The following is a 26,649-nucleotide window of genomic DNA, read 5'->3' as shown; positions in this document are numbered from 1 at the left end:
CACACACACACAATCTATAGCCAATTAATGTTGCTAAAAATAAAGAACATGTGAAATTGTTGCTTGTATTAGTAGTTGTTATTTAAGAAATAAAGCTTTTCAGCCAGGCAGTGGTGGCACATGCCTTTAATCCCAGCACTCGGGAGGCAGAGTCAGGCGGATCTCTGTGAGTTCGAGGCCATCCTGGTCTACAGAGCGAGATCCAGGAAAGGCGCAAAGCTACACAGAGAAACCCTGTCTTGAAAAACAAACCAAACAAAAAACCTAAACAAACAAAAAAGAAGAAGAAAAAAAAGAAACAAAACTTTTCAGCTTCTTTTTTTTTTGGGGGGGAGGGGGCTACAGACTTACTCTGTGTAGCCCTTTCTGTCCTGGATCTCTCTCTCTGTAAACCAGGCTGGCCTTGAATGCACAGAGATCCTTCTGTCTCTGCCTCCTGAGTGCTGGGATTAAAGGCGTTCATCAGCACCGCCTAGCTCATCTTGAGAAAACAGCTAACTGAATGATTTCAAATACACAAAATTAGATTTCCCTCTAAAGTAAATATATTATTTTATTTATGACATTTGCTAAGAAACTTGTTGACATTCCCCCCCCCCTTTCTTTTTGAACAGGCCTTCACTATTCTGTGTGATATTTTGATGATCTTCAGTCATCAGATTATGTCTGGAGGGCGAGACATGTTAGAACCATTAGTTTATACTCCTGATTCTTCATTGCAGTCTGAGTTGCTCAGCTTTATTTTGGATCATGTCTTCATTGAACAGGATGATGATAGTAATAGTGCAGGTAATTTTATTCTCATCATCTCATTGTATGTGTATGTGTATACGAACACTATTAGTAAAGTTCAATATGAAAATAGATTTGTGTTCTTTAATATCAGTGTACTATAAAGATATGGTGTTGCAGAGTATATCCTTCCAAGATACATGCTTCTCACTAGCACTAACTTTTTTCTAGTTGGAGTCTCCTTAACAATTGTGAGAGTTGATTACAATTCATGAGGTATTCAGATAATTTGCGGAGAATAAGACATTTATTTGACTTTTTGTTGTGTATTTTTATATCATGGGCTTTCATATTTTGTGATCGTGTGTGTAAATTGTTACACACTTGTACACATCCACCTATCTTTCTCAAATTTTGCTGTATTTGTAGTTTATTTTGAAAAGAAGACAAACCTTAATTCATGACCCTTCACCAATAAATTTTTTTCCTTTTACTGAGTAATAACCACTGTCATAAATTTGTTGTTTCTCATATATTTCCCTTTTACTTGGAAGTTTTCTGTTAAATAATTTTCTGTTATTAATTTCCATATAAATGTTGTTAAGTTTTTACAACATATTTTTAAATTTTTAGGCTGTTTTTCATATTGACATGTAACCACAAATGATTCATCTCAACCACTGAGCATCTTAAGAATTGACCACTATACATTTACATTCCTAATGTTAGGCATTTTGATGGTTTCAAATTTTCCATGATTATAGATTATTACAACAAATATACTTATTTACTTGAAAAATGTATAAGTTCTTTTATTATATATAAATTTAAGAGTGAAGTAGGATTGTGTACTATTAAGTTTCATGTAGTGTAATTTAGCCACTGGTTGTCACATAGTTGAATTGCTTAATCAGCTCACCACCAACATACCATCTCCATTGCTATATAATGCTTGGATTTGTAAACTATTACACATTTGATTTGTAATCCATATCATATTATAAACAGTTAAATAGGAAATATATCTGGGGTTGCTCCACTGATAATATGCAACAATAATGGTACCTGACACTTATGAAAATCCTATGTTAGGTATTCCTCTTCATTTTTTAATTTTCATAGTAAAAGAGGAGAATACTTTTTCACATGAAGTAGAGAAAAAAAAATCAGAGTTTAAAATCTCCGTGTGCGTGCGCCCCCTTCCCCCCGAGTTTACTCACTCTGTAGGCCATTCTTGCCTTAAACTCAGAGATGTACCTGCCCATGCCTCCCAAGTGCTAGAATTGAAAGTGTGTGCCACCACAGCCTGGTTAAAAATTCTTTTTTTTTTTTTTTTTGGCCAGTTTAGTCTGTAGGAGAAAGTCCATGCTTCAGGTTCTTGTCAGTGTTACTAACTAATAACTGAAAATTATATTATGTAAAAGTGAGCCATTATAATGATAGCAATTAAGTTAATTTATAACATTCAGTATAATCTTAAAATGTAAATGATGCATGTTTTAAGTTGCTGGGAAAATGGCTTTGGCATATTGGAGCATATACTTTGAATAAAATGTTTGCTTATGTTCTATCTTAAATTAAACCTATTAAGGTTTTCAGATATAATTCAGTGATAGAATGTGGGCTTAGCATTCTTTTTTTGGTGTGGGGGGGGGGGGTTCGAGACAGGGTTTCTCTGTAGCTTTGGAGCCTGTCCTGGACTAGCTCTGTAGACCAGGCTGGCCTCGAACTCAAAAAGATCCGCCTGGCTCTGCCTCCCGAGTTCTGAGATTACAGGCGTGCACCACCACTGCCCAGCATGGGATTTAGCATTCTTTAAATGCTCTGCTTTAAGACATTAGCACCAAAAATAATTGAGATGGCTAATTTCCTATTGGGTGTCAGGATTACTAGAGGGGATTTTCAAATATTGAGAATCTTGTATTGAAAGACTGACAGGATATAGACTAATCAATTGTTCACAAAATACAAAGATTGAAAAGATTAATTTCTCTATAAAGAATAATCAAACAAAACTGAAATAGTAGGGTTCTTTTAGTTTCCTTTTGTGTGCATAGTTTTTTTATAATTAATTTCTGATATGAAATGTGTTCATAGGGAAATTCTTTGTGTGTGAGAATTTGCCTGTATCACTGTATCTGTATTAATTTGGGCATCTACACACATACTGTACATGTCAATCCTCACATCTTGAAACAAGGTATCCATCCATGTTCACCTTTGCAGTATCAGGCTAGGTGGCACTCTGAACTTCATCTGTTCTCTTGTCTCTACCTCCAATCTCTGTGTAGAGATGCAATTGAGGAAGTGGGTGGCAAATCTCTTGAATTTCAGGCCTGCCTGGGCTATTTAGGAAGTTGTAGAGCAGTCATGGCTATATAGTAAAATCTTGCCTAAATAAATAAGAAGAATGTCTAAGAACAAGCCAGAGGTAAGTGGGGTGAGAGCATCTTTGGAAATGATATGAGTTTTTCTGAAATTAATTTGTCTTCAATGAAGGAGACTTTACCAACAGATTCGGAATATCCATGTCTTTTTGACAAGTCATCCTGTTGGGAAAGTATAAGAATGAATTCGATGAGCTTAAGGTGACTAACCATCAATTCTTTTTCTTCGTTGCCTCTGTTCCTTTGCAATGATGGTCATTTGGTGTCTAAAAAATGTAGTATATTGGAACTTTTGAGTGGTTGTGACATCTAATTTTAGTTTTAATGCTTCTTTTCCCTTTTCAAATTTTCCAATAAGAGGGTTAGTGTATGGTATGTGTTAAAAAATATGATTGAAATAAAATACAAAATAGATTGATTATTGGGAATCTCTACCTCCCCCTACAGATGGTCAGCAAGAGGATGAGGCCAGCAAAATTGAAGCTTTGCACAAGAGGAGAAATTTACTTGCAGCATTTTGTAAGCTAATTGTATATACTGTGGTGGAGATGAATACAGCTGCAGATATCTTCAAGCAGTATATGAAGGTGAGTTTGAAAATATGCTGTAGATAGTTATTTCATGCTTACAAGAAATTCTAATGATGGCTTGACTGTACGGGCACCATTGCAAATTTTTAAATACTGAATTACTTTTGTGTAGTATAAATACTTATCTTAAGCCGGGCGTTGGTGGCGCACGCCTTTAATCCCAGCACTCGGGAGGCAGAGCCAGGCGGATCTCTGTGAGTTCGAGGCCAGCCTGGGCTACCAAGTGAGCTCCAGGAAAGGCGCAAAGCTACACAGAGAAACCCTGTCTCGAAAAACCAAAAAAAAAAAAAAAAAAAAAAAAATACTTATCTTAAGCAATTAACATTTTGTGTATAACATTTTCTCATATCTGTACTTACTCAGTTAATGGACATTTTGGTTTCTGATTATTTACATTGTGAATGTTAGAAAATGATCCATTCTGGGTTTACTGTTTTAAGGAATTGTATTCATGATGAAATACTTCTTTAGCAACTAGAGGCAACTTGTAACTTTCAAAAATACATGTGAGATACTCTCATTTTGAAGCATGACTACAAAGGATATTGTTAATCATACTAAAAGAATATGGCCTGTGTTAAGGGATGCTCTACGTAGTTTTTCAAGTAAAAATATTTTGAATATAAAAAAAATTTATTTTTGAAGTTTTTCCTTTCTTCTTGCTCCCTTTCTCTTGAATCAGGGTTTCACTCTGTAGCTCCGTCTGTCCTGAACTCACTATGTAGATCAGGTTTGCTCTGACCCCACATGCATCTGCCTCCTGACTGTGGGATTTATGGCCAGGCCACTCCACCCAGTGCCTTTACTCTACAAATAGAATACATGTAATTTGTTAAAGCCAATTTAATTTTCTATTTAAAATAGCTTACTAGATGAAAGAGGTTTAGCATCACTTAGAAGTAGTTTGGAAGTTACATCATTTGGCATGATGAATTAATTTTATATTATAAGGCACATCAAGTTTTTTTTTAACAAATTTGAAAGTTTTAGATTTCGATATTTTAAATTGTGGTCATTTTTTTCCATCATGGAGAATATTCATTATCTCTGTATTTGTCTTCTCCTTACTTTATTAAAAGGTAAAGCTGGTGTATATATACATAAAATTTGGGTGTGGGGTCAGATCTCTGTGAGTTTGAGGCCAGCTTTGTCTACATAGTGAGTTCCAGGCCAGCTAGAGTTACTTAGTGAATCATTGTCTCAAAAAATAGTACATTTTTCCTGTATATTCTTCTGTTATCATTGATAGCTAATTTTATAGGTATTAAAAACCATTGTTTTAAATGAGAAAAATGCACAGTGTAATATGCAAATTTTACTCACAGTAATTTTCTTTTAAATGTTGTTCATAGGCTATTTGTTCTATAAACCAAATTAATAAGTTAGCCTACATCTCATTAACAATGAGAGTAACTGATTATATTAATTGTGCTTAAAGAAAACTTATTTTATCCCTGAAATTCAGTATAACCTAGTTACTGCTTTATTTCATGCCTTCTTTGTTTAAACAATTTGGATTTAAGTTAAAGATGATTTCTTAGAAATGACCTGCAACCTTTAGAACTGTTATAAGTTTCTTGTCTTTGAAAGTACAGTTGCATACTTTGTTTTATGATTATAGAATTAAAATAAACTTAGTCTTATTTTCCAAAATTTTCAGAGAGTAAACTAATTCACATAAATTTCTTTTTCTAGTATTATAATGATTATGGAGATATCATCAAAGAAACCATGAGTAAAACGAGGCAAATTGACAAAATTCAGTGTGCTAAGACCCTTATTCTCAGTTTGCAACAGGTAAGACTGAGTGTCAGGTTTACTTAACATAATTTACTGTCAGTTATCAAAAATGTAATTACTGAAACTGGGCAGAGGACATGACAGATAATTTGTGAAAGGAGCAATACAAACTATTCAACCTCACTCACTAGTAGACAAAAAATAGAGTACTTGAAATTTGTACACACATGTGAAATGATTGAGTCTGGCTAATGGACTCACTCACTCATGACCTCATAACTTGAAGTAAGATCATTTTAATCCACTCTGAGAAATTTTCTTTTTCTTTTTTCTTCTTGGTGTATGTTTGTGTGGAGTGTGTGTGCATGCATGAATGTGTATTTATGTATATACCTGTATGCGGTTATAAGTGTGGAGGCCAGAGATTGACTCTTGTGTACTTACTGTCTTTGATTGTGTTCCTTCACTGAGGTGGGGTCTCTCTCTGAACCTGGCCTAACCTCGGATGTTAGGCAGGTTTCTACATCCACTTGTCTTTTATGTGGATGCTAGGATTTGAACTTTGATCCTTGTGTTTGCATGGTAAGCACTTCATCCACTAAGCCATCTTCTCAGCCTCATTCCCCTTTAAACTGTGTGTGTGCGTGCGCACACGCATACATACACAAATGTGCCAAATTGTGCATATGCAGACCACAGAACAACTTGGGAACGTTGGTTCTCTTCATCTACCCTGTGAATTATCAAATTAGATCATCAGGTGTTATGACAAGACCCATTAGACAACTTGCTGTTATTTCACCATGTAGCCCAGGCTATCCTGACCTGAAATTCCTTTTTGCCTCAGCCTCCTGAGGGCTGGATTAGTGGTATGTGCCACTGTACCTGGATAGCAATGTTTAACTATACAATATTTGTGTGGAACAAATAAAGTGTGTGTGTGTGTGTGTGTGTGTGTGTGTGTGTGTGTGTGTGTGTGTGTGTGTGTGTACACGTACCTTTGTGTGGTTATTTTTGAGTGGGACATGGGCCTTGTGCTCAGCCACATCCTTTCCCCTATAGTATCTATCTCATTGTTAACTATACTCACTATATTGTAAAGTTCATCTGGAACCTAATCATCCTAATTGATGATTCCTATTCCACTGCCCTAGTTTGTGGCAGTAATTATTTTATTCTGTCTTTGGCTTCAACTTTGTTAGGTTCTATTAAGTGTGATCATATGGTATTTGGTTTCTATGACTGCCTTATTTCACTTAATGGATTGTCTTCTGGATTCATCCATGCTTTTGCAAATGCCATATAATTTCACCTTTTAAAAGCTAAATAATACTTGCTTTTGTGTGTTGTCATGCATATGTATGTGATACATAACATTCCATTATGTGTGGACAATTAAGTTAATCTATCTCGTGGTCATTGTTAATGGTATTATACAGTGAACATAGTAGTGTTGATATCTCTTTGAAATAATGATGTTATTCTCCCTGGTATGTAGATATCTTTTTCATTTTAATAGTTGTATAATACTTCACTTTATAGATGGATTATAATTTTTAAGCAGAGATGTTGAGGCTTTTTATAACTTATATCATTATAAATATTACTAAAATATTTTGTGCATAGTATTGTACATAAATATTTCGTTGGATCAAGTCTTAGAACTACTAAGTTACAAGATATCAAAATTCAAGCGCTTTTGCTACTTTATGATTAAATTTCATGATGTGAAGATTCACCTCTTAGAGGTAAATAATACAGTGGCTAACATTCATGAGACCCTGAATTTCATCACCATCACCACAAAAACAGAGCATAGTTGTCTAATAGCTTACAGTGGGTTTTCCTTTCCTTATGTTGTTGTTATATGTGTTTGTACCCAAGTAATATTCATTGATTGGAATTTTGATAGATTTTTACCTAAAGAGTTTGGAACACCAATAATGATATTTTAAAAAAATCTGTGTTTTAGGTATATCATTTGTCTAACTTTTATATTTTAACTGGAAAATATGCTTAAAATATGTTAATACCTATATATCAAGAATACTGACATTGTCTTCTTTTTTTTCCAAACAGCTTTTTAATGAGATGATACAAGAGAATGGCTACAATTTTGATAGATCATCGTCAACATTTAGTGGCATAAAAGAACTTGCTCGACGTTTTGCTTTAACTTTTGGACTTGACCAACTGAAAACAAGAGAAGCCATTGCCATGCTTCACAAGTAATCAATTTCCTAATACTTTATTCAGTGCTTCGATTTTCATGAATCTTACTTTGGGTCTATCCTTTTGTTTGTTTGGAATAGCTAATTAAGCTTGTTGTATTATTGGTTTATAAACTTCTTAAGTTTAAGAACCCATTGCATTGGGGTCCCCCTTCCTTTTATAAATACACATGTGTATGTGCATGGGCATCCTTCATAAGAAAGTCAGAACAAACTCAGCTCAAATGTTCAGAATGCTACCTATCTCCTTTGAAACAAGGTCTGTGCTTGGCCTGGAGTTTACCAGTTAAGCTATATTGACTGGCCAGTAAGCCCTGGGATTGCTTGTGCACTGGCCCATGAATTGCACACAACTTACTGTTCTTAATCGTTTTATCTGTCCCTCTCCAACTTTAACTTACTCTCTTACTTCACCTTGTTATATACCTTTTAATACATTGGTAATAATTTTAGGTAAAATTTAAGAAACATAAATTGAATAATTATAAGAAATAGATTTTTTTCGTGTGATAAATAGCTTGCTTTCTTTTTTTAAAAATTTGTTTTAATGCCTCCCGACCTGATTTTCCTGACCTCCTTTTCTCCTCTTTTCACTCCTCCCAACCTCCCCTCTCCCCGATATCCACTCTTCTTTCATTTTCCTTCAGAAAAGACCAGGCCCCGCAGGAATAGTCACTGAACATGGCATAACAAGATAAAATAAGACCAGACATAAACTCATATCAAGGCTGGGTGAGGCAACACAATAGGAGGGAAAGGGTCCCATGAGCAAATGAAAGAATCACAGACACCACCACTCCCACTGTTAGTAGTCCCACAAAAACATCAATAAAACCACCAACCATAACATATATGTAGAGGACCTAGTGCAGACCAATGCATAGCCTGCTTTCTTTCCCAATTTCACTTTCATTGTGTTTCTACCCTGTTACATTTTGATAGAGCACAAAGGTGGTTGTTATCTTGATCAGTTGTGGTATTTAAGTTGTGACATTAATGTGGTTAAAATGGTCCCTAATTAGAGTTTAATCTGACTTTATAATAGGCCATGATTAGAGTTTAATCTTCAAAAAGAAGCTTTAAGCAAGTCATTATAAGTAGGCATTATTCACTTTTAAGGTAGTCCTATGTGCTAGAGTATGATTTTCATATTCTGAAAAACATAGATAATATGGTGATTAGTACATGCAAGAATTTGGGCTATTTTTGTGGGAAAGAATATTTGAGTAAAGAATATATGCTGGAGCTTTTCATGTAATCCCAGAATTTGAAAAGTCTAAGTAAAGAATCACAAATTCAAGGCCAGCCTGTGTTATAAAAAGAGACCATGTCAAAAAACCAGAAAAGAATGTAGATTAAACCAAACCACATTAGTTGATGGCTAACTGGTATGTATATGTTTGCGTGTGTTATTTTGTGTTAGAATGACATGATGATATTCTCTTTGACTTTTAAATTTTTATTTTTAAAATATTTGGAAATAAAGTAAACATCATAGTATTTATTTCATTCTCTTTATTTTCTCTACAGAGATGGCATAGAGTTTGCTTTTAAGGAGCCTAATCCACAAGGGGAGAGCCATCCACCTTTAAATTTGGCATTTCTTGATATTCTCAGTGAATTTTCTTCTAAACTGCTCCGACAAGATAAAAGAACAGTGTATGTATTTTATTTTTCTTTCTGACACATGTGTAGCATTATATTAATTTATAAAAACTTTCTACTCTACTTCATCAGTTTTATAACTTTCAGTATATTCTGTGCACAGTACTGCACTTGAGTATTTTGAGTTCCACTCCCAGTATTTTTGTGACTTTTGAGGTGTAATTTGAGTGCTTTGTGAAATTCTTTGCTGAGTACTTGTTATAGCCCATCTGAGGAAGCAGCATTTAAAGGGCAGTGATATTGAAAATTCATCAGGCTTATCCTGATTAGTCTGTATCTTAAAATGTGTCTACTCTGCAAAGCAAAAGAAATTTCTGTGCGATAATTTCCTAAAATGGTAGCTTATGAGAGACACTTTCTAGTATCTGCCCTCTCCCCAGCTCCTTAAGATAAAAGCTAGTAGAAAATTAGAAATAGCACTTCGTTTAATATCTTCTGAAAACTCACTGTAGATTTTTTTTTATATAGTTCTAAAGCAGACAAAACTTGTGATAAGTTGGATTCAAGTGTAGATACATGTTGCCCACTGAGCTGAAGTTTTGTAGGTAGGGAATTTACCAAGGACATGGCACATGTTCAACAACTGTTAAGCTGGAATACTCTCAAGTATTTCATTTAATTTGAGATTTCTGATAGACATTTTCTTTATGCTTTTGGGGTTGAGATTAATAATGAAATACTAAGCTCAGGTTCTTACAAGGAAAGGTTGTTTGAACTAGCAGTTCTGTGCATCAAAGTTAATGGTTTCTACTTCTTTTGAAGGTATGTTTATTTGGAAAAGTTCATGACCTTCCAGATGTCACTCCGAAGAGAAGATGTATGGCTTCCTCTGATGTCTTACCGAAATTCTTTGCTAGCTGGTGGTGATGATGATACCATGTCAGTCATTAGTGGGATGAGCAGTCGGGGGTCAACTGTACGGAGTAAAAAATCAAAACCATCTACAGGAAAACGGAAAGTGGTTGAAGGCATGCAACTTGCGCTCCGTAAGGACATAATTAATGCTGTTGAAATTTATTCTTACTGTTAATCATCTGAATTGTCATTAAGAGTCACCTTGCTTTTCATGTGATATATGATACTCAGTAGTAGCTTGTACAATGTATCATTTGTGCATAGATGTGCTGTTTTAACCATTTTACATACATGGCAGTCAGTTCTGTCAACTCTATGAGGCACATTCTCCCTTTTCAGGTGTGAAGTAATATAGACAGATTGTTAGCTTTTAATCACTATTCTGTACTCGATGCATATGAAAATGGTTCCAGTGTGAGATCAGATCATTTCATTGCAGCACAACAATCAAAAAAAGCTGTAATGTAACCTCTCAATTTCTATTCAGGAATAATGAAATAATTGTGAAGAGCATGATAGAAATTAAAAGTGATATTTGTCATAGGTAGGAATACATTATGCTTTGTGGTGTTTGGCTGTTAGCATCCCAAAAGTGGATGGGCCTAGGGAAATTTTTCCTTTTTTCTCATTAGCTCTTAACAACTTAGTACAGTTGTCAAGATCTGTTGTAGTTATTGTTGCTGAGAAACTATCTTAAGACTTGGCATAGAAAGGATATGGCATGGTGCCTAAGCTAGACAGGCCTAAAGGCTGGTGGCTGCATTTGTATGGAAGCATCTTCACTTACATATCTGACTTCACCTGGATTTTCTCTCAACACTCTTTTATAATGTCTCCATATCAGCATCTCACTAAGCTCCAAGAGCTATTATTCTAAAAGAGGATATGGAAGCTACCAGTGTAAGTCCTCAGCCTGGAAACTGGTGTGGTATAACTCCTTTAATATTCTTCTGTTGGTTAGGAAATCAATAGAAATTCCATGAAAAGGATATACTCCTTCACTTTATTTTTTGTTTTGTTTTCATGAGATGGAGCTTCATTATATATCCCGAGCTGGTCTTGAATTCCTGAATCTCTTGCCCACTTTTCCCAGGTATGGGACTAGAGAAGTGTACCACTGCAAAGAGTGCAGTACTAAACTTGATTGCTAGATAGTTTCAGTGTCTCCTGTCTAATCATAACCTATAACTCATCCAATTTTAGGCTTGGTTATAAAGTGCCAGCATCATTGCAATTGAGGAAAGAGTCCTGAAATTGGAATGTGATGCTTTATAAGAACTATAAGAAGTAGTATTTTTAGTAGATAAGTTAGCAAATTAAAAGGATGTTTCTTGAATATGATTATACATCTTAAAGAACTTTTCTTTGCATAGTTAATAATTTGTGCTGATTCACCAGTCTCTCCTTTATATTCTGTGCAACACTTTTGTACATTGGCACTTTTATAACATCTTACAAATAGATTATTAAATTAGATGAAATTTTTTATAAACATTTTAGGTATTTGGATAGCTATATATAAATTGGCATTAATAAATGAGTGGAAGAGCTGGGTGATGGTGGTGCATGCTTTTAATGCCAGCATTTGGGAGGCATAGGCGGACGAGTTTGAGGTCAGCATACTCTACAAAGCAAGTTCTAGGACAGCCAGAGCTGTCACACAGAGAAACCCTGTCTTGAAAAACAAAATAAAATATAAATAAATAAATTAGTGGGAGGAAGGATAAATGCCAGGTCAGTGGAAAATGACCCTGAACATAGAAGAAGTCAAAATAATCTTATTATATTATATAATGTGCAGTTTATGTCTAATCCATTGGTTATCCTCAAAACTCTTTTCTTTCAAATAGCGTGCATGTACACAAAGTGCACATATAAACACTTAGTCTTGTAGTAAAATAGCTTTCCTTCAAATTCATAGTAACTTGTTTTACCTTACTATTAACTCAGTGACACTGACATGTGAATTTGACATTTATAATCATGTGGACACCTTTATATGTTTGGGGGGTATATCTTACAGGTGTGACTATTTAATAGTCCACTACTTGATGTACATAGAGACTTGTGTTTTCTTTGACATTAATCTTAAGACCTGCTTAGCCACCATCCACATTGTATAGACTGAAAACCACCTTTCCTACTAATCCCCATCACTAGTACCAGTTTGGATTTACCTGAGCCCACATACTTATTCTCCTATCTGGCATGTTACTTAGTAATCATCCTATTCTTAAGTCCACCATTCATACTACTCCCACGGTGACTAAAACATGTAACTCACCAAATTTTGCTTTCTTATTAGCAACAGTTTCTTGTCACCTTAACTCAGATCACAATATGTTCCACACATTAATTATTCTTTTGTTAGGTTGCATTGGTTTTTGAAACAGAATCTCACTTTTAACTTGTACTTTCCTCCTTGTCCTGAGTGCTGGTATTGAACTCTGCCTAACATGTACTTGGCTACATATTGAATCCTGCTTCTTTATCCAGTCTCATCTTTTCTTATTCTATTACTCTTCACATCCCTATAGTAGCAAGGTATTAGTTTGAACCACAAGAAATTGACACTTTTGTAGGTCAGATATCAACAGATTAATATGATTCAGTCATTACTGTTTCATGCCTCAGTGCTCTTATGGTCTACCTAGAGAATCTTTCCTAGTGTAGATGCTCCCTGCTCTTATTAACCCTTACTTCTGAGTAGCTACTCTAATCTGTCACTATCCCATGCCCTCTGTATTCCTTTTCTCCTAGCACTCACCATACTACGGTGTAATTTGCTCACCTGTTCTTTCTTCACAAACAGACCATAGGACAAGGGTGGAATATATACCTTTGTATCCTACTCTACCATATGGAAAGCTTCCAGATGTTTGTGTTTTAAGTGAGTCATATTAGACTCCAGATAAGTGACAATGAGTAGCCAAACTTGATTGCTGTAAACTTTCTCTTTCAGCTGAAGAAAGCAGTAGTAGTGACAGTATGTGGTTAAGCAGAGAGCAAACACTGCATACCCCTGTTATGATGCAGACACCACAGCTCACCTCCACTATTATGAGAGAACCGAAAAGATTACGGCCTGAGGATAGCTTCATGAGTGTCTATCCAATGCAGACAGAGCACCATCAAACTCCTCTTGATTATAAGTAAGTGCATTTGATCATTTTCTTTACTAGAACTTTATTAATTACATAGAAAAAAGTTAAGTTAAAAGAAGAATAAAATTCTCCTTGAAGCACGCAGGTAACATGGATGTTAGCTCAAAGACAACAAGAGGAAGCAAGGCAACAGCAGGAGAGAGCAGCAATGAGCTATGTTAAACTGCGAACTAATCTTCAGCATGCCATGTAAGTGAGAGTGCCTTATTGTCTGAGTCTAGGAAGTTCACTAATTCATTTTAACATACTTTAATGTGTGCCGTATCTCCAATTTCAGCAAACTCTCTAGAGTAACTAAGCTGAAATAATCAAGGAACTAGATTTTGGTCTTTCCAACAGAAAAATAAAATGTTTTAAGTCAAATATCAACTAGTTAGCCAAAGGACCAATCATATGTAGATTGATCTGTTGGAAAAATATAACTATGAATCCTTGTTTATTTTGGTACACAGAATTAAAAATACATTTGTGTTACATCTTAATTATATTCCCACCTTAGTTCGGGTCCTCATCTTTCACCTGAACTATTGTAATTAGCTTTCTAACTGGTTTTCTTCCTTTAAACCCCCCCATTTATCTGCTCACCAAACCTCTCCCTTCACACTTTCCACCGCTCCATCATTCACACTACCATCAAGAATTAGAATTTTAGAATAAAAGTCTTACCATGTAACTTTCTACTTAGAGCTTTTCCATGGCTTCCCATTGCCTGCTGGATAAAGTTCAGTTTCTTTACTTAGTTCATGGCATGCAAGATCTTTCAAAATATGCCTCCTGCTTCCATTTTAGTATATCACATCTCATTACTTGGAAACTGATAAAATCATGGTGAAAACAGGCTTAAGTGTCACCTTAAGCAAAATTATAATTATCTATGATCCCATAACACTGTATATTTGTATTTCTTACAGCATTTGCCATATTGTATTGTAATGATTTGTGTGTTGCAATTTTGTCCATTTCTCTAGACTGTGAGCTCCTCAAGAGCAAGGACCTTATTTATTGCTTGTTAGAGCTTGACACATACAAAACACTAAGCAAATGTTCATGGAATGAGTAAAAATTGTTCTTGCTTTGTTTTTACTGGATTCTGTATGGGAACTTGATAAATACTTCAGAAATTTTGATTAGAAATTTTCATGAAATTGCTGACAAGTAGACTTGATCATGCTTTATATACATGGCAAAAATGTTATTCTAATTATTTTAAGTTTGAAAGCATTGTAACATATGTATTTTTTTAAACTTGGGGAGATAGTGATTGTTACCTCTTAAAATTTGTATTTTGTTTTATTTTGTTGACTTTAAAATAAGAATTCACCACATGTATGGTGGCATGTAAATATTCACTCTAGCTATCGCTGTAGTGGTTTTAAGAACCTCTATGGACGCACTAAATATGCGCCATTATGGCTTGTCTCCTATGGTTGTCATCTACACTAGCACTTGGTTTTGTCCTGTTTCTCTTGCTGTATTGTCCTTATTTTGTATTTGTCTTCGTGCTTGATTGATCCTACAACCAATTCCTTAGCTTCTAGTTAAACACCATCCAAACAGTTCAGAATTCTGCCATATAATTATTTGGTTTATTTTTGTCCTCTAAAAACTTGGCACCAGTTCCCAAGATCTTAGAGGTCTGGAACATCTCATTTGTCAGTACCATTTTCATTATTCTTTTTGTTTGCAATTTGGTTTGGTTCTTGATTGTAGGCAATCTCCAGACAACTAAAAGGGAGTTTATCTGAGTTAAACAGCTCTCACCAGTGGATTCTTTTGGTGGTTGTACCATAAATGGTTGATTGCCTGAAACATTAAAGTACTTTTGCTTTACAATGCTTTTTCTTTCATTAATGATACCTACCCTGTAACTAAAATAATTTCTGAATTACATTTTCCTCCATAGTTTATATTAACATATTTCTTCAGTGTACTACTGTAAAGGAAATACAGAATGGATTTCTGGTTTTTGATTATATGATCTGGAAAACAGATTGCCTTTGCTTTCATTTTCACAAAAGTATAATAAAATTGTCTTTTACTATCCAGAATTATTATGCCTGACATTATCATATTTGTTCAGAAAGCCTCAGATATTGTGATCCACTGTAGTGTTGTATACATTGAAACTGCTTAATTAAATAATTTAGGTTTTGATGAGTTGTTTTGGGTATTGAGGGATCTTTGGAAAAGAAAAGACAGTAATGTCAGCCAAACTGGAAAGCAAGAAGTCACATGCAAATTCACCACTGGGCTGCGTACTTTATGCTGATCTGGGCTAATTTGTGAACTTAGTTTATTTTCCCTGTGATTGTGTGAAAAAAAAAAACACAACTTTTGATCTTGATGTTATTTTTCATTTTTATGTAAATTATTGGCTTTGAGTTTCATAGTATGGCGGAATTCAGCTTTGAGCATCAAGTGTTCATTTTTATACTAAGCAGAATTAATTCTCTTAGTGTGTACCCTTATAGCATTTGATGCATATATTGTAATATGTATCATGTTGTCAAGTTTATCTGTTTTCCCCTAGTATATTGTAAGCTCCTTGAGGGCAGGAATCATGTTTTACTCACTTTTTTCATCCATAGGACACAATAGAAGCCTGTCATGGAGTAGGCATCATGTGAATGTGTGAATGAATGTATGGCTGGTGTACACATTTGACATTGAATGAATGAATGACTAATGATTAACACAGCCTTATGTATAATCAGAATATATGTATTCTGAAAATGTTATTGCTTTGGTCTGTTATGTTTGTTTATTAATTTGTACCCTGCCTATTTTCAAAAAGGATTTGAGGTGTCTGCTATGTTCCTATGTAGAAAATTCTCATTGAACATTGTATATGGCATACCAGAAGTAACGAACTAAATGTATTGAAGTAATGTAGAATAAACATAAATTCTTAGTGTTTTTAAACATTGAGATTTTGACGCCACTGATGACATGATCGATGCCTAATCATTCTCCCTGACCTTTAATTCCATCATTTGCCATTATACTAGAATCTAGAAAGCTACATACTTGCTGCCTATATACCAATAGTCATGCCATTGGTTCAGATCTTTACCTTGTTTTATATTTCTCTAGTCGGCGTGGTACAAGCCTAATGGAAGATGATGAAGAGCCAATTGTTGAAGATGTTATGATGTCCTCAGAAGGAAGAATTGAGGATCTTAATGAGGGAATGGACTTTGACACCATGGATATAGACTTGGTAAGAAATACCCAGAAGTAAGATTTTTTTTTTTCTTGTTTAAATCCTTTGAAAATAAAGTTGATATTTCTTAGAGAAAGATTGAAAAAATAGGTTCTACAAAAACGTTAAAGTTATTTTCAGGGATTTAAGTCTATGAGAAGGGATTGAGACATGTGTGGTTGGTTGGTGAGGGTGTTAAGGTCTTAGTTTGATGCATTCTTATGCACCACATAAGAAAAAAGATTCTTCCTATAGCCAACATTTATAGTGTATATTTGTTTTCTTTAAGGTTGCTTTCAATCCATTGGCTGTTTTCAGAAAATGATTACCGCAAAACTAACTCTCTCTCTCTCTCTCTCTCTCTCTCTCTCTCTCTCTCTCTCTCTCTCTCTCTCTCTCTCTCTCTCTCTCTCTCTCTCTCAATTTATTCTGGGTCAGGCACACAGAAGAGTACATAATTTAAGATTAAATTTATATGTTTAGATTAGCTTATTAAACGCTGATTACATGGGAAGTCTAAGGCACTATGATAATGGTTCTATTCTATTTTTAAAAGGCAAGTTAAACTTAAACAGGCTGAATACACAGTAGGGGAACAGATTGAGTAAACAGATTTAAATAGTCTCAGCTGGGCGGTGGTGGCACATACTTTTAGTCCCAGCACTCAGAAGACAGAGGAAGGAAGATCTTGGACTTCAAAGCCAGCCTGGTCTGCAAAGCAAGTGTCAGGACGGCCAGGGCTACACAGAGAAACAAACAAAAATATACTTATTTTGAATTTTCTTAAGGCATATTATTAACTTGGTTGCAAGGTTGAGCAAAAGTTTAGTTTCTGAAGGCAAGAAGTATTTTTTAAAACATTCTCACATTTTGAAATAATAAAAATCATGCATTTATATTTGAAGTTAATTTAATAATGTATAGGATTATAAAGGACTTTATTTTGCTTATTGTAATTTGACTACAAAAGTCAAATAATACTCAATATTTACATACTAAGTTTTAGAAAGTATTATGAGTATATTGTCAACACTTTCTAATTTTTCATTGTTAAGTATAGTATATTACATTCTTGGTAGAAACCTTTTGTTGAGGCAAACTTTCATGTTAAAAGTAAAGTAAAATTTCTTGAAACATGGTTAGAGTGTATGCACTATGCTTTATGAGATTTTGGCAACAATCTCATTCAACTTTGTGAGATAAATTGAGATGATGAAAGATATTAAAGCTTAAAAATTTAACTTACCCAAGGAGAAGAAATCCTATAATTAGTAAAGCTGAACTTACAGCAAGCCAAGTCTCTGTGGTTGTGGTAGTTAATGTACTATTGAGTATTCTTGAAAGAAAGAAGTGCTATTTACCTTTAGAGTAATGTTATATGGTTTCTTTCAAGGAAAATGATATTAGGGGAGAGAGAGAGAGGGAGGGAGGGAGGGAGAAGAGGTGGGGGAAGGGAGGGAAGGAGGTGTGTGTGTGTGTGTGTGTGTGTGTGTGTGTGTGTGTGTGTGTGTGTGTGTGTGTGTGTGTGTGTGTGTGTGTGTGTGGTTTTTTGAGACAGGGTTTCACTGTGTAACAGCCCTGGCTGTCCTGGAACTTGCTTTGTAGACAAGTCTGGTCTTAAAATTCAAAGAGATCCATCTGCCTCTGCCTCCCGAGTGCTGAGATTAAAGGCGTGTATCACCACCCCTGGCTGATTTTTTTTTTTTAAAGTAAAGTGAAAAATACGTTTCTGTTTTTACTTTAATAAGAGTATTTTTCTAATGAAGCTCTTTATGCTTACAACCATTCTGTTTTTTGGGGGCATGGGAGATTGGCAAGCAATGATTGAAGTATTTTGAGGTACACTTGAAAATCACATAGACCAGAGAACTAATAACATATATATGGATATTTTTATTTACTGTCTGGTTTATAGGTATAAACAAACATCAGCTTTCTCTTTTCTTTCCTTAGCCACCATCAAAGAATAGACGGGAGAGAACAGAACTGAAGCCTGATTTCTTTGATCCAGCCTCAATTATGGATGAATCAGTAGGTTTAATTTAAATGTGCCCCAGGATTTTTAAAACAAAACTTTAGGCAATGACCTGATGCAGTAGTGATAAAAGGTTAAAAGTACTTTGGCCAACTGGGATTTAAATGTTAAGCATTTAGACCTTTCTTAGAGGTTTGGGTTGCCTGTTGATGGTTCTTAAATGAGGGAATGATATGAATCAGAATTGTATCTCAGCAAGAATTCTTTGGCAGAATAAGGGAAATAATTATAATATAAAGGTATGGTGAAAACTGATAACATACCTGAGAGTAGTAGCACACACCTGTTATGACTGCACTTTGGATGCTGAAAGAAGATCAGGAGTTCAAGGCCAGTGTTGACCACACTGTCTCAAAAAGAAAAAAGAAATACCCAAACAAGGGTTTTGCTAATGAAGAGTGAGATTGAGATACCTAGAATATAATATTTTTGCTGATCTCCCCAGATAGGTATTTTTTTATTCTCTGCCTTTAATACTTCATACATACTTTCATTGGGATAATTACCACACTGGAATAGTGAGATAGGTTTGAGCAGTGGCAATTCTCTTCATTTTGAGTTCTACCTAATATAATAATTAGTTCTGTCAAATAATTTGCATGTCTTTCTATCTCACTTACCCATTCATACTGCTTCCTCCCTATACCTAACATGGGTAACAATTGCTCTATCCTCTGAGGTAGGATTATTTTCTACTTACCTTACATTTCCTTGCCCTGGTTGACCTTATAATATGCTTTCAAACAGATCTTGGAAATGTTTTGATAAACCAAGTCATATACTATCATAATTGGTTGTTTGACATGAAAGCTTTACAGAGAAACACATATACATACCTTTGAACAGAGCATCTTATTTATTTAGTATGTGGTGCTGGGAATTGAAGTTAGGCCTCACACATTCTAGGCAGATGCCTTACCACTGAGCTATATTCTCGGCCCTTTGGAGAAGAGATCTTTTTAAAATCATTCATTCTCAATTTCTGATGTAGTTGAGTCATCCAAAGATTTTGTAAAAATACAACTAGGTTTTTATTTTTGAAGGTCTGGAGTGTGGCCTGAGGTTATGCATCTTCAGCAAGTGCTATTGATGCTTCATGACTGCAGACATCTTTGAGTACATGGCTCTATAGTAAGAGGCAACCTGACCTACCCATAATTCGATAGTTTAAATGGATATTGAATTATATGGCATTTAAATGTATTTAAAAGTATCAGTATTAATTTGATAGTAGTTATTGCCATCTCAACTAAAATGAAAATTAGTTCTAATTTGTGTCAAATACCAAGAAATTTGATTAGGAAGTTGAAAAGATAAAGTATAGTCAAAATTGTTGTGGTAGCTAGAGCTTTTCATTTTTCATTTTTTCCATGTATTTATATAGTGCCATTTGTTTTCTTCATAACATACTATGGGTACAAAAAGATGTTTGTCAGAGTACTAAAAGAATGAAACAGCCATAGAAACTGTACCCATTTTGACATTTAACATGTAGAGAAAACTACAACTTGATGATGTAAAAAGAAATAGGGAACCAATATTTGTATTACTACAACTTTATCACATCTAATGAATATTGGAAATGGGTAGTAGACTTGGTTAATTTGATAATGTTTTAGATGCCTGTGATAATGAAATAAGGAAATGAGCACATATGCCCATCTATATGTAATTTTATAGCATTACCACATGATGGCAGCAGTCACATAACTGAGTGCTTAAGTTAGCTTTTAAGTTTTGGGTACCTTTAGGAGTCTTTGACTCTTTATTTTAAATTTCCATGAATTTAAAAGATATCTTTGTAGTTCATAGTGTCTTAATCATAATGCAAGAAACAAGATTAATTGAAGATTCTAAATTTTAAAAAAATCTGTCTTACAGTAAATACAAAATAATCTAACCTATGATAAATGTCATCAAAATAGTAAAACTGGAATTTGAATCCTTTAATGCCAGTTCTAAGATTCTCTAATTCTAAATGAAGTAACTCAAAGCACTAATAGATACATCATGCTACTTCTAAACTAATCCTAACTATCATTTGGGAGATGATTTTCACATTGTCTAGGAATGGTACTATACAAATTATGAGAATATCATTTTGGAGTTGCATACACATAGGATTCTAGTTTAATAATATATTTGGTTTCATACCTGTTAACAAAATTGGTTTATCTCCTGTGACATGATCATTTTCCTGCCAGTGTTTGCATAACACTTCAAAGTTTAATATTTGTACTTTGAAATACATGCTCAAGTATTTATTAATGCTGACATCAAAAGTAGGTATAATGTGTTAACTCAGAAAATAGTGTCACTTGTGTTAAGTTTCTTTTACTACAATTATCTGTAAGTATAAAATTCGAAAAGGAGAGCTCAATATAATGAAGCTAATTTAATATTCTAATTGGGGAATCTGGGTGTGAGTCAGTGTGTACAAAACAAAATGAATGTCAGCTGTTTAGGTGCTTTTAGATTAGCTACTATGTTTGAAAAATACCTGAGATCACTCTGCATTAACATTTGAATACTGGGGTTGGAGAGATGGCTCAGTGGTTAAGAGCACTTGCTGTTCTTCCAGAGGACTTAGGTCCAATTCCCAGCACATCGATGGTGGTCCACAACTGCCTATAACTCTGGTTCCATGGAATTTGATGCCTTTTACGGGCCTTCACAGACATGGCATTCATGTGGTACACATATATACATGAAGGCAAAATACACAGACAAATATTTTACCCTTTCTTCAGTAATTAGAGCTCTACTAACTCAAAGTCATCTGGCCTCTTTAATGGAAACATTCTAACCTCCCAAGTCTTGACTAACCAATAAGAGAACCCTGAGACTTCTTAGAGAAGCAGGAAGGAAAATGAATGAAAAGTTGTGATTAATGGAGAATGTGTGACTCTTTTTTGTTTTCATTACTGGAGAGTCCACACACTTTACTTGATAATTTGCTACAAGACATTGGTTTCCTTTTGTTTAAAAATAAACAGGAGAACAGTCATGAGGAGTCTGAACCCTTAGTGATCTCACTCTCATTTCCTTCTGGGTTTGCTAGCTGGTCTTGTTTGCTCATTTACAGTAGTCTTAAGTTTTGCTTAATTGGTTCAATAAGTGATAGAATTTTAATGGAAACATTTAACACAATATATACAGTAAAAGTTAAGTGCTGCTTTAATTAAAAGGGTGGAGTTATTCCATTTTAGTGACAAATAAATTATCAGATTTTGCCTACTAATCTTTTTCTAACTGGAATGCATAAGAAATAAAAGTACCAGTATAGCTGGGTGGTAGTGGCACACGCCTTTAATCCCAGCTCTTGGGAGACAGAGGCAGGTGAATCTCTGAATTTGAGGCCAGCCTGGTTTACAAAATTAGGTCCAGGACAGCCAGGGCTGCACAGAGAAACCATGTCTTGAAAAACAACAACAACAAAAAAAAAAAACAACGAAGTACCAGTATAACTCAGTTTGCTCAGATTTCGCCTTAGTTGATTTCTTAAAATTTATACTTCTGTTCATTAACACAGAACAGATTTTTCTAAAGAAATTTTTTTAGTTTTTAAGTAACTACTGTTCTTGGATTTTTGTTTTTATTTATTTATTTGGTCTTCATGTTCAGATATATGCTTGTTTAAAAAAACAAAAACTACCCACTTGAGGGTACAAATGGCTAAGTTCATAAGACTTTCTTAAATTCTTTCCAGTGAACCCTTGCTAGACGGATATGCAGGGAAGTACATTTATTTGTTCATTCAACAGGTGCTGAGTTCAGGCTTTAGGAGATTATATAACAATCATGTGTTAATTGACATCTTAATGAATACTAGTGTTATTTTATTATTTATTAATGATAAATACACTTTATTTTTGTAATTATATCTGGAGACATTTTCATAGTAGTTTTATTAGTATTTTATTTAATAAAACTGATAAAGTGTTGTAATATTTACAGACTTTTATTAAGAGATGAATGACTATTTTAACGAGATTTTTTTTCCCTCTCTCATTAGGTTCTTGGGGTGTCAATGTTTTAATACCAGTACACATTTAAATCTGTGGTGAAGTCATTTTCTAAGTGGAAGAGGAAATTTTAAAATAAAGTGTGGTAGATACAGTGAAATTCTGTACAGATTTTTCTCTAAGGAGAATATAACATGCTTATGCTTACCAAGATGAAGTGCATTGAGGGGCAGTTTTGTTTGCCTGAAAAAAGTAAAGGACAAGTAAACAATTTGATGATAAGCTACAGTTTTTCTTAGAAAGTAAATATTTTATTTATGCGCTGTTAGTTGGCTTTTAAATGAATTATTTCATGCTTTTTTAAAAAAATATAACAATCTGAAGAAGTATTTGGTACAGATAAGAATCTTCTCACATTTATTTACTGGTTGTACTAAATAATGATGACCTCTGCTGGATTTCTGTTTACATCCATGAAACAAAAGTTAAGGATGGATTTATTCCCTGACCCCGAAATTGTAGGATAGAATTGTTTTTAGCATTCAAAATTTAAATGCTTAAAACATAAATCAACAAAACTTTGTTTTAAATGTTGTAATTGTGGAAAAAAGTTAAACTTATAAGCAGAACTTTTACAATTTTTTCATCTAAAATGTATTTTAAGATATTTTTAAAATCCAAGAGCTTCTGTATACTTTTCAGAAATATCCAGATGCAGTGAACTGCCAGAAGGTAGCCAGTCTCAACCATGCTTATCCCATATCAGCCCTGAAAGTTTGCTTGTCCTTTAAGATAAAAATGTAATGTTGTGATATTCCTTCCAGTAGTGCCACTGTATTTTGTCTCCAAATAAAAGAAGCTTATTGTAGTATGTTTGCAGAAAAATTCTAAACAAAAATTATACAGCTTATTAGAGTGTGGGAATAGGGATCTAAATTTTAAATAAAATTATATATATATATAAATTGGTGCTGATTTTATAATTGCGCAGTTTGTTTAGTTTTTTCTTACTTTTAAATTCCAACTTAAAATTATGAGGTTTCAGAAATATATTGAAAGTTTAACAATGTTTAAAAATAGAAAAGCATGACTGTTCATGCTTTAAAATGATTTTTAAATTTGTATTTTATATTGTTTTATCTATCTGTCTTTGCAAGCAGTCTTCAGGTTAAAGATACTTCTAACAGGTTACAGTACATTTCCTCTGTATGTAAATTAGATGGGATAATAGAATTCATAACCCATAATATTCTTTGAAAGCTAAGCTTTAAACTTCATTTTATGTCCTTTCACAAATGAATTAGTTTAAAACAGAAAGTGGCCACTTGCCATTTTGACATCAACTCATTTTGCGAGGCTTAGGCAGCTAGACATCGTTTAAAACAAAATATTAACTTATATTACATGTATATCTATCTTTTGTCAGTCGTCTCTCAGTTCTTGAGGTATATTATTTTAATCATTCCATGCCTTAATATGCTTGCAATACAAGAATATCTTCAGATGTGTGGATACCAAAAGGCTTCTGGTTTTTCGAGTCAGGAAATCAACAAGCATTGGGCTGTGGTAGCCAAAAAACCATAGGTTAGCTGAAAGACCACAAAATACACTTATTTTATTAATTCATGGTTAACGAATAAAACCAGACTTGTCTAACATACTTTCCATCAACAAACATTGTTATGTGCAAACGTATTGCATATGTTCTTTTACACACCACTGCATTTCCTAGAACTGCTGAGAGGACTGTATATATGATTTTAAACCTAAGGTGATTTTTTTTCTCACTCTTGAAAGGAGTACTTCTTTGTGAAAGCAGTTCTTACAGCTTTGTTTTCAACCAGCTAAAAATGTTTTATATATTACTCTAACCTGTTGTCCTCCACATTCTATTGTCCTAATTGTACTGTTTTCTGATTTGTATTTATGTCTTGAGACAGTAACTTTTTGAATAAAAATAAACCTACAGTATGTTGTATGCTTTATCTCTTGTAATCGAAAGGGGAGGGTAATTTTAAATGCTTTACAAAGTATATCTATTATCACGCTTTAATTTGTTTGAGTGGGATTATTTATAGAACACATCACTAGATTATATTTTTAATAAATCAGCATATATTTTTCAATGTGACTAAATCCCTAGTTGGGTTGTTTGCTATAGAAACCTGTAACTATCATTGCTTTCATTTTTATCTGGTATAGGTTAAACAGATTTTGAAGTGCCTGCATTGTTCATTCAGGATACATTTGAATGCCTGCTGTGCCAGATGTTTGAAAAAGTTTTTCCCCTCACAATTAAATGTAAGAAATAAAATCATTAAGTTTGAAATAAGTGCTAGGACAAAAATCCAGGAAGGAGTCCTGTTTTAATGAAATCTATTTTGGATAATGGGCTCATGATGTGGCAGTAAAAGCCAGCATTTGAAAAAGAATTTATTACTGAAAAGTGTGTTTCTGTGTGACAAAATTTGCATTGCACTCCTTTAAAAGTTCTCACTGTCAGTGTACATTGTTCATTTTCATTGATTTGTAAATCGTACAAGGAGTCTTTGGTCATCAGTGGTCCTGACCTAAACTTACAAAATGGTAGGTAATATTGCTGGCCGTTGTTTGAAGGAGTTTATATGACTCATAAACCTTCATGACATGAGACATGTTATTATCCCCCACCTCCTTTTTACAGATCAAGAGGAGGTGAAGAAAATGAGTCACAGCAAAGTTAGCAAATCCTATACAAAGTTGAATGGGTAATAAGTGAGGGGGCTGGTATTCAGACCCAGACTGTATTATGTCTCACAAACTATTGAAACCGATATTGAGAAATGTGTGCAACCAGGTGGCTCATGCTTGCCTCTAATCCAAGCATTCCAGGTGCTGAGGCAGGAAGATAACTGCAAGGTCACGAACATCCTGGCCTACATACTAAGCAGGTTCCAGGCTTAAACTAGAAAACACAAAAAAATTACATAAAGGTAAAATGGCATACAATACATTGTGCCATGTATCACGGTTCTTTAAGGAATCTACTTGGCTATAAAATTGAGTAGTGTGAATAGACATTGCCTTTATTCCTATTCCACTGGCTTCTGTAACAGCTAGAGGTTAAACATGGTCTCTGAGCCCTTCAAAAGTTACTTAGAATAGTTTTAAAAGTTGGAGTACTGGAATAAAAAGGATAATTTAAGAGAGGTTTCTTCAGTGTCCTTCCACAAAGGGAAATTGGAAAGATTTCATAGGATGGGTCAGCAAGATGGCTTAGTGAGTAAAGGCCATTGCTGCCAAGCCTGATAACCTTGGTTTGATTGAACCCACATGGTAGATGGACAGAATAACTCTGCAAGTGTTCTCTGATTGTCACATGTACATGGATGCATGCATGCATACACATACTAAACAAATTTAAATCTTTTTAAGAATATTTATGGTTGGGTACCTGGTCAGATAGATTATTGTGGTAGCTGTAATGATTCAGCAAAATAGTCAATAAAGCATAAGGCATTTGGTTATAAGCAAACTACATGGTAAATTTCATTAAATATCTCTTGAAATCAACAAATCGTTTTGACTACCCACTGCTGCCTGGGTAGACACCCAAAGACAGCCAAGTCGACTTTGTTTTTGCCATTTTATACAGTTCCTAGGAGTTAGGAGGCAGATGTAATGCTTTTTACAAATCTGATCATGTGTATCATACAGGGTGTTATCATACTAGGTAAATGTGTTTTGTAAGACAGTTGACTTTCCTCTAACATTTTATCATGAAAAAATTTAGCACACACAACAAAGTTGAAAAAAGTTAATGATTAACACATTTTGTACTTGATGTTAGTACAGATCCACCTATGAAAGCTGTCTCTGTGTATTTCAAAGCAAATGGCAAACATGGACATACTACCCCTTTAGATACTGCAGCCTACATGCCACTAAGCACTCAATACTTGATTTTTATTTGGCACAAAATTATATGTGGTAAATATGCAAACTAGGTTCATATTTGCTGTTTGACATAGTTAAAGTGTTTGTCCTAGCCGGGCGGTGGTGGTGAACGCCTTTAATCCCAGCACTCAGGAGGCAGAGCCAGGT

General features: G+C 34.4%; 1 protein-coding gene across 4 annotated transcripts in view; it reads left to right on the top strand.

Moving 5' to 3' along the window:
• Window positions 1-24,534, top strand: part of Stag2 (STAG2 cohesin complex component) — a 139,762-nt gene extending 115,228 nt beyond the window's left edge. For all 4 annotated transcript variants that reach the window (XM_042269582.2, XM_076561506.1, XM_042269584.2 and 1 more), the window contains 11 exons: window positions 615-789; window positions 3,567-3,706; window positions 5,405-5,506; window positions 7,529-7,677; window positions 9,211-9,339; window positions 10,108-10,331; window positions 13,163-13,352; window positions 13,443-13,553; window positions 16,458-16,584; window positions 18,520-18,597; window positions 22,617-24,534. In XM_042269582.2, the coding sequence (XP_042125516.1) occupies window positions 615-789; window positions 3,567-3,706; window positions 5,405-5,506; window positions 7,529-7,677; window positions 9,211-9,339; window positions 10,108-10,331; window positions 13,163-13,352; window positions 13,443-13,553; window positions 16,458-16,584; window positions 18,520-18,597; window positions 22,617-22,640 (1,449 nt within the window). In that variant the 3' untranslated portion in view covers window positions 22,641-24,534. The remainder of the gene's footprint in view (window positions 1-614; window positions 790-3,566; window positions 3,707-5,404; window positions 5,507-7,528; window positions 7,678-9,210; window positions 9,340-10,107; window positions 10,332-13,162; window positions 13,353-13,442; window positions 13,554-16,457; window positions 16,585-18,519; window positions 18,598-22,616) is intronic.
• The last annotated feature ends 2,115 nt before the right edge of the window (window positions 24,535-26,649 follow it).

This window comes from Peromyscus maniculatus, chromosome X, assembly GCF_049852395.1.
Source record: "Peromyscus maniculatus bairdii isolate BWxNUB_F1_BW_parent chromosome X, HU_Pman_BW_mat_3.1, whole genome shotgun sequence".
Classification (NCBI taxonomy): domain Eukaryota; kingdom Metazoa; phylum Chordata; class Mammalia; order Rodentia; family Cricetidae; genus Peromyscus; species Peromyscus maniculatus.
Note: the sequence above shows the minus strand (reverse complement) of the source record. Positions and strands in the feature narration are given on the sequence as shown.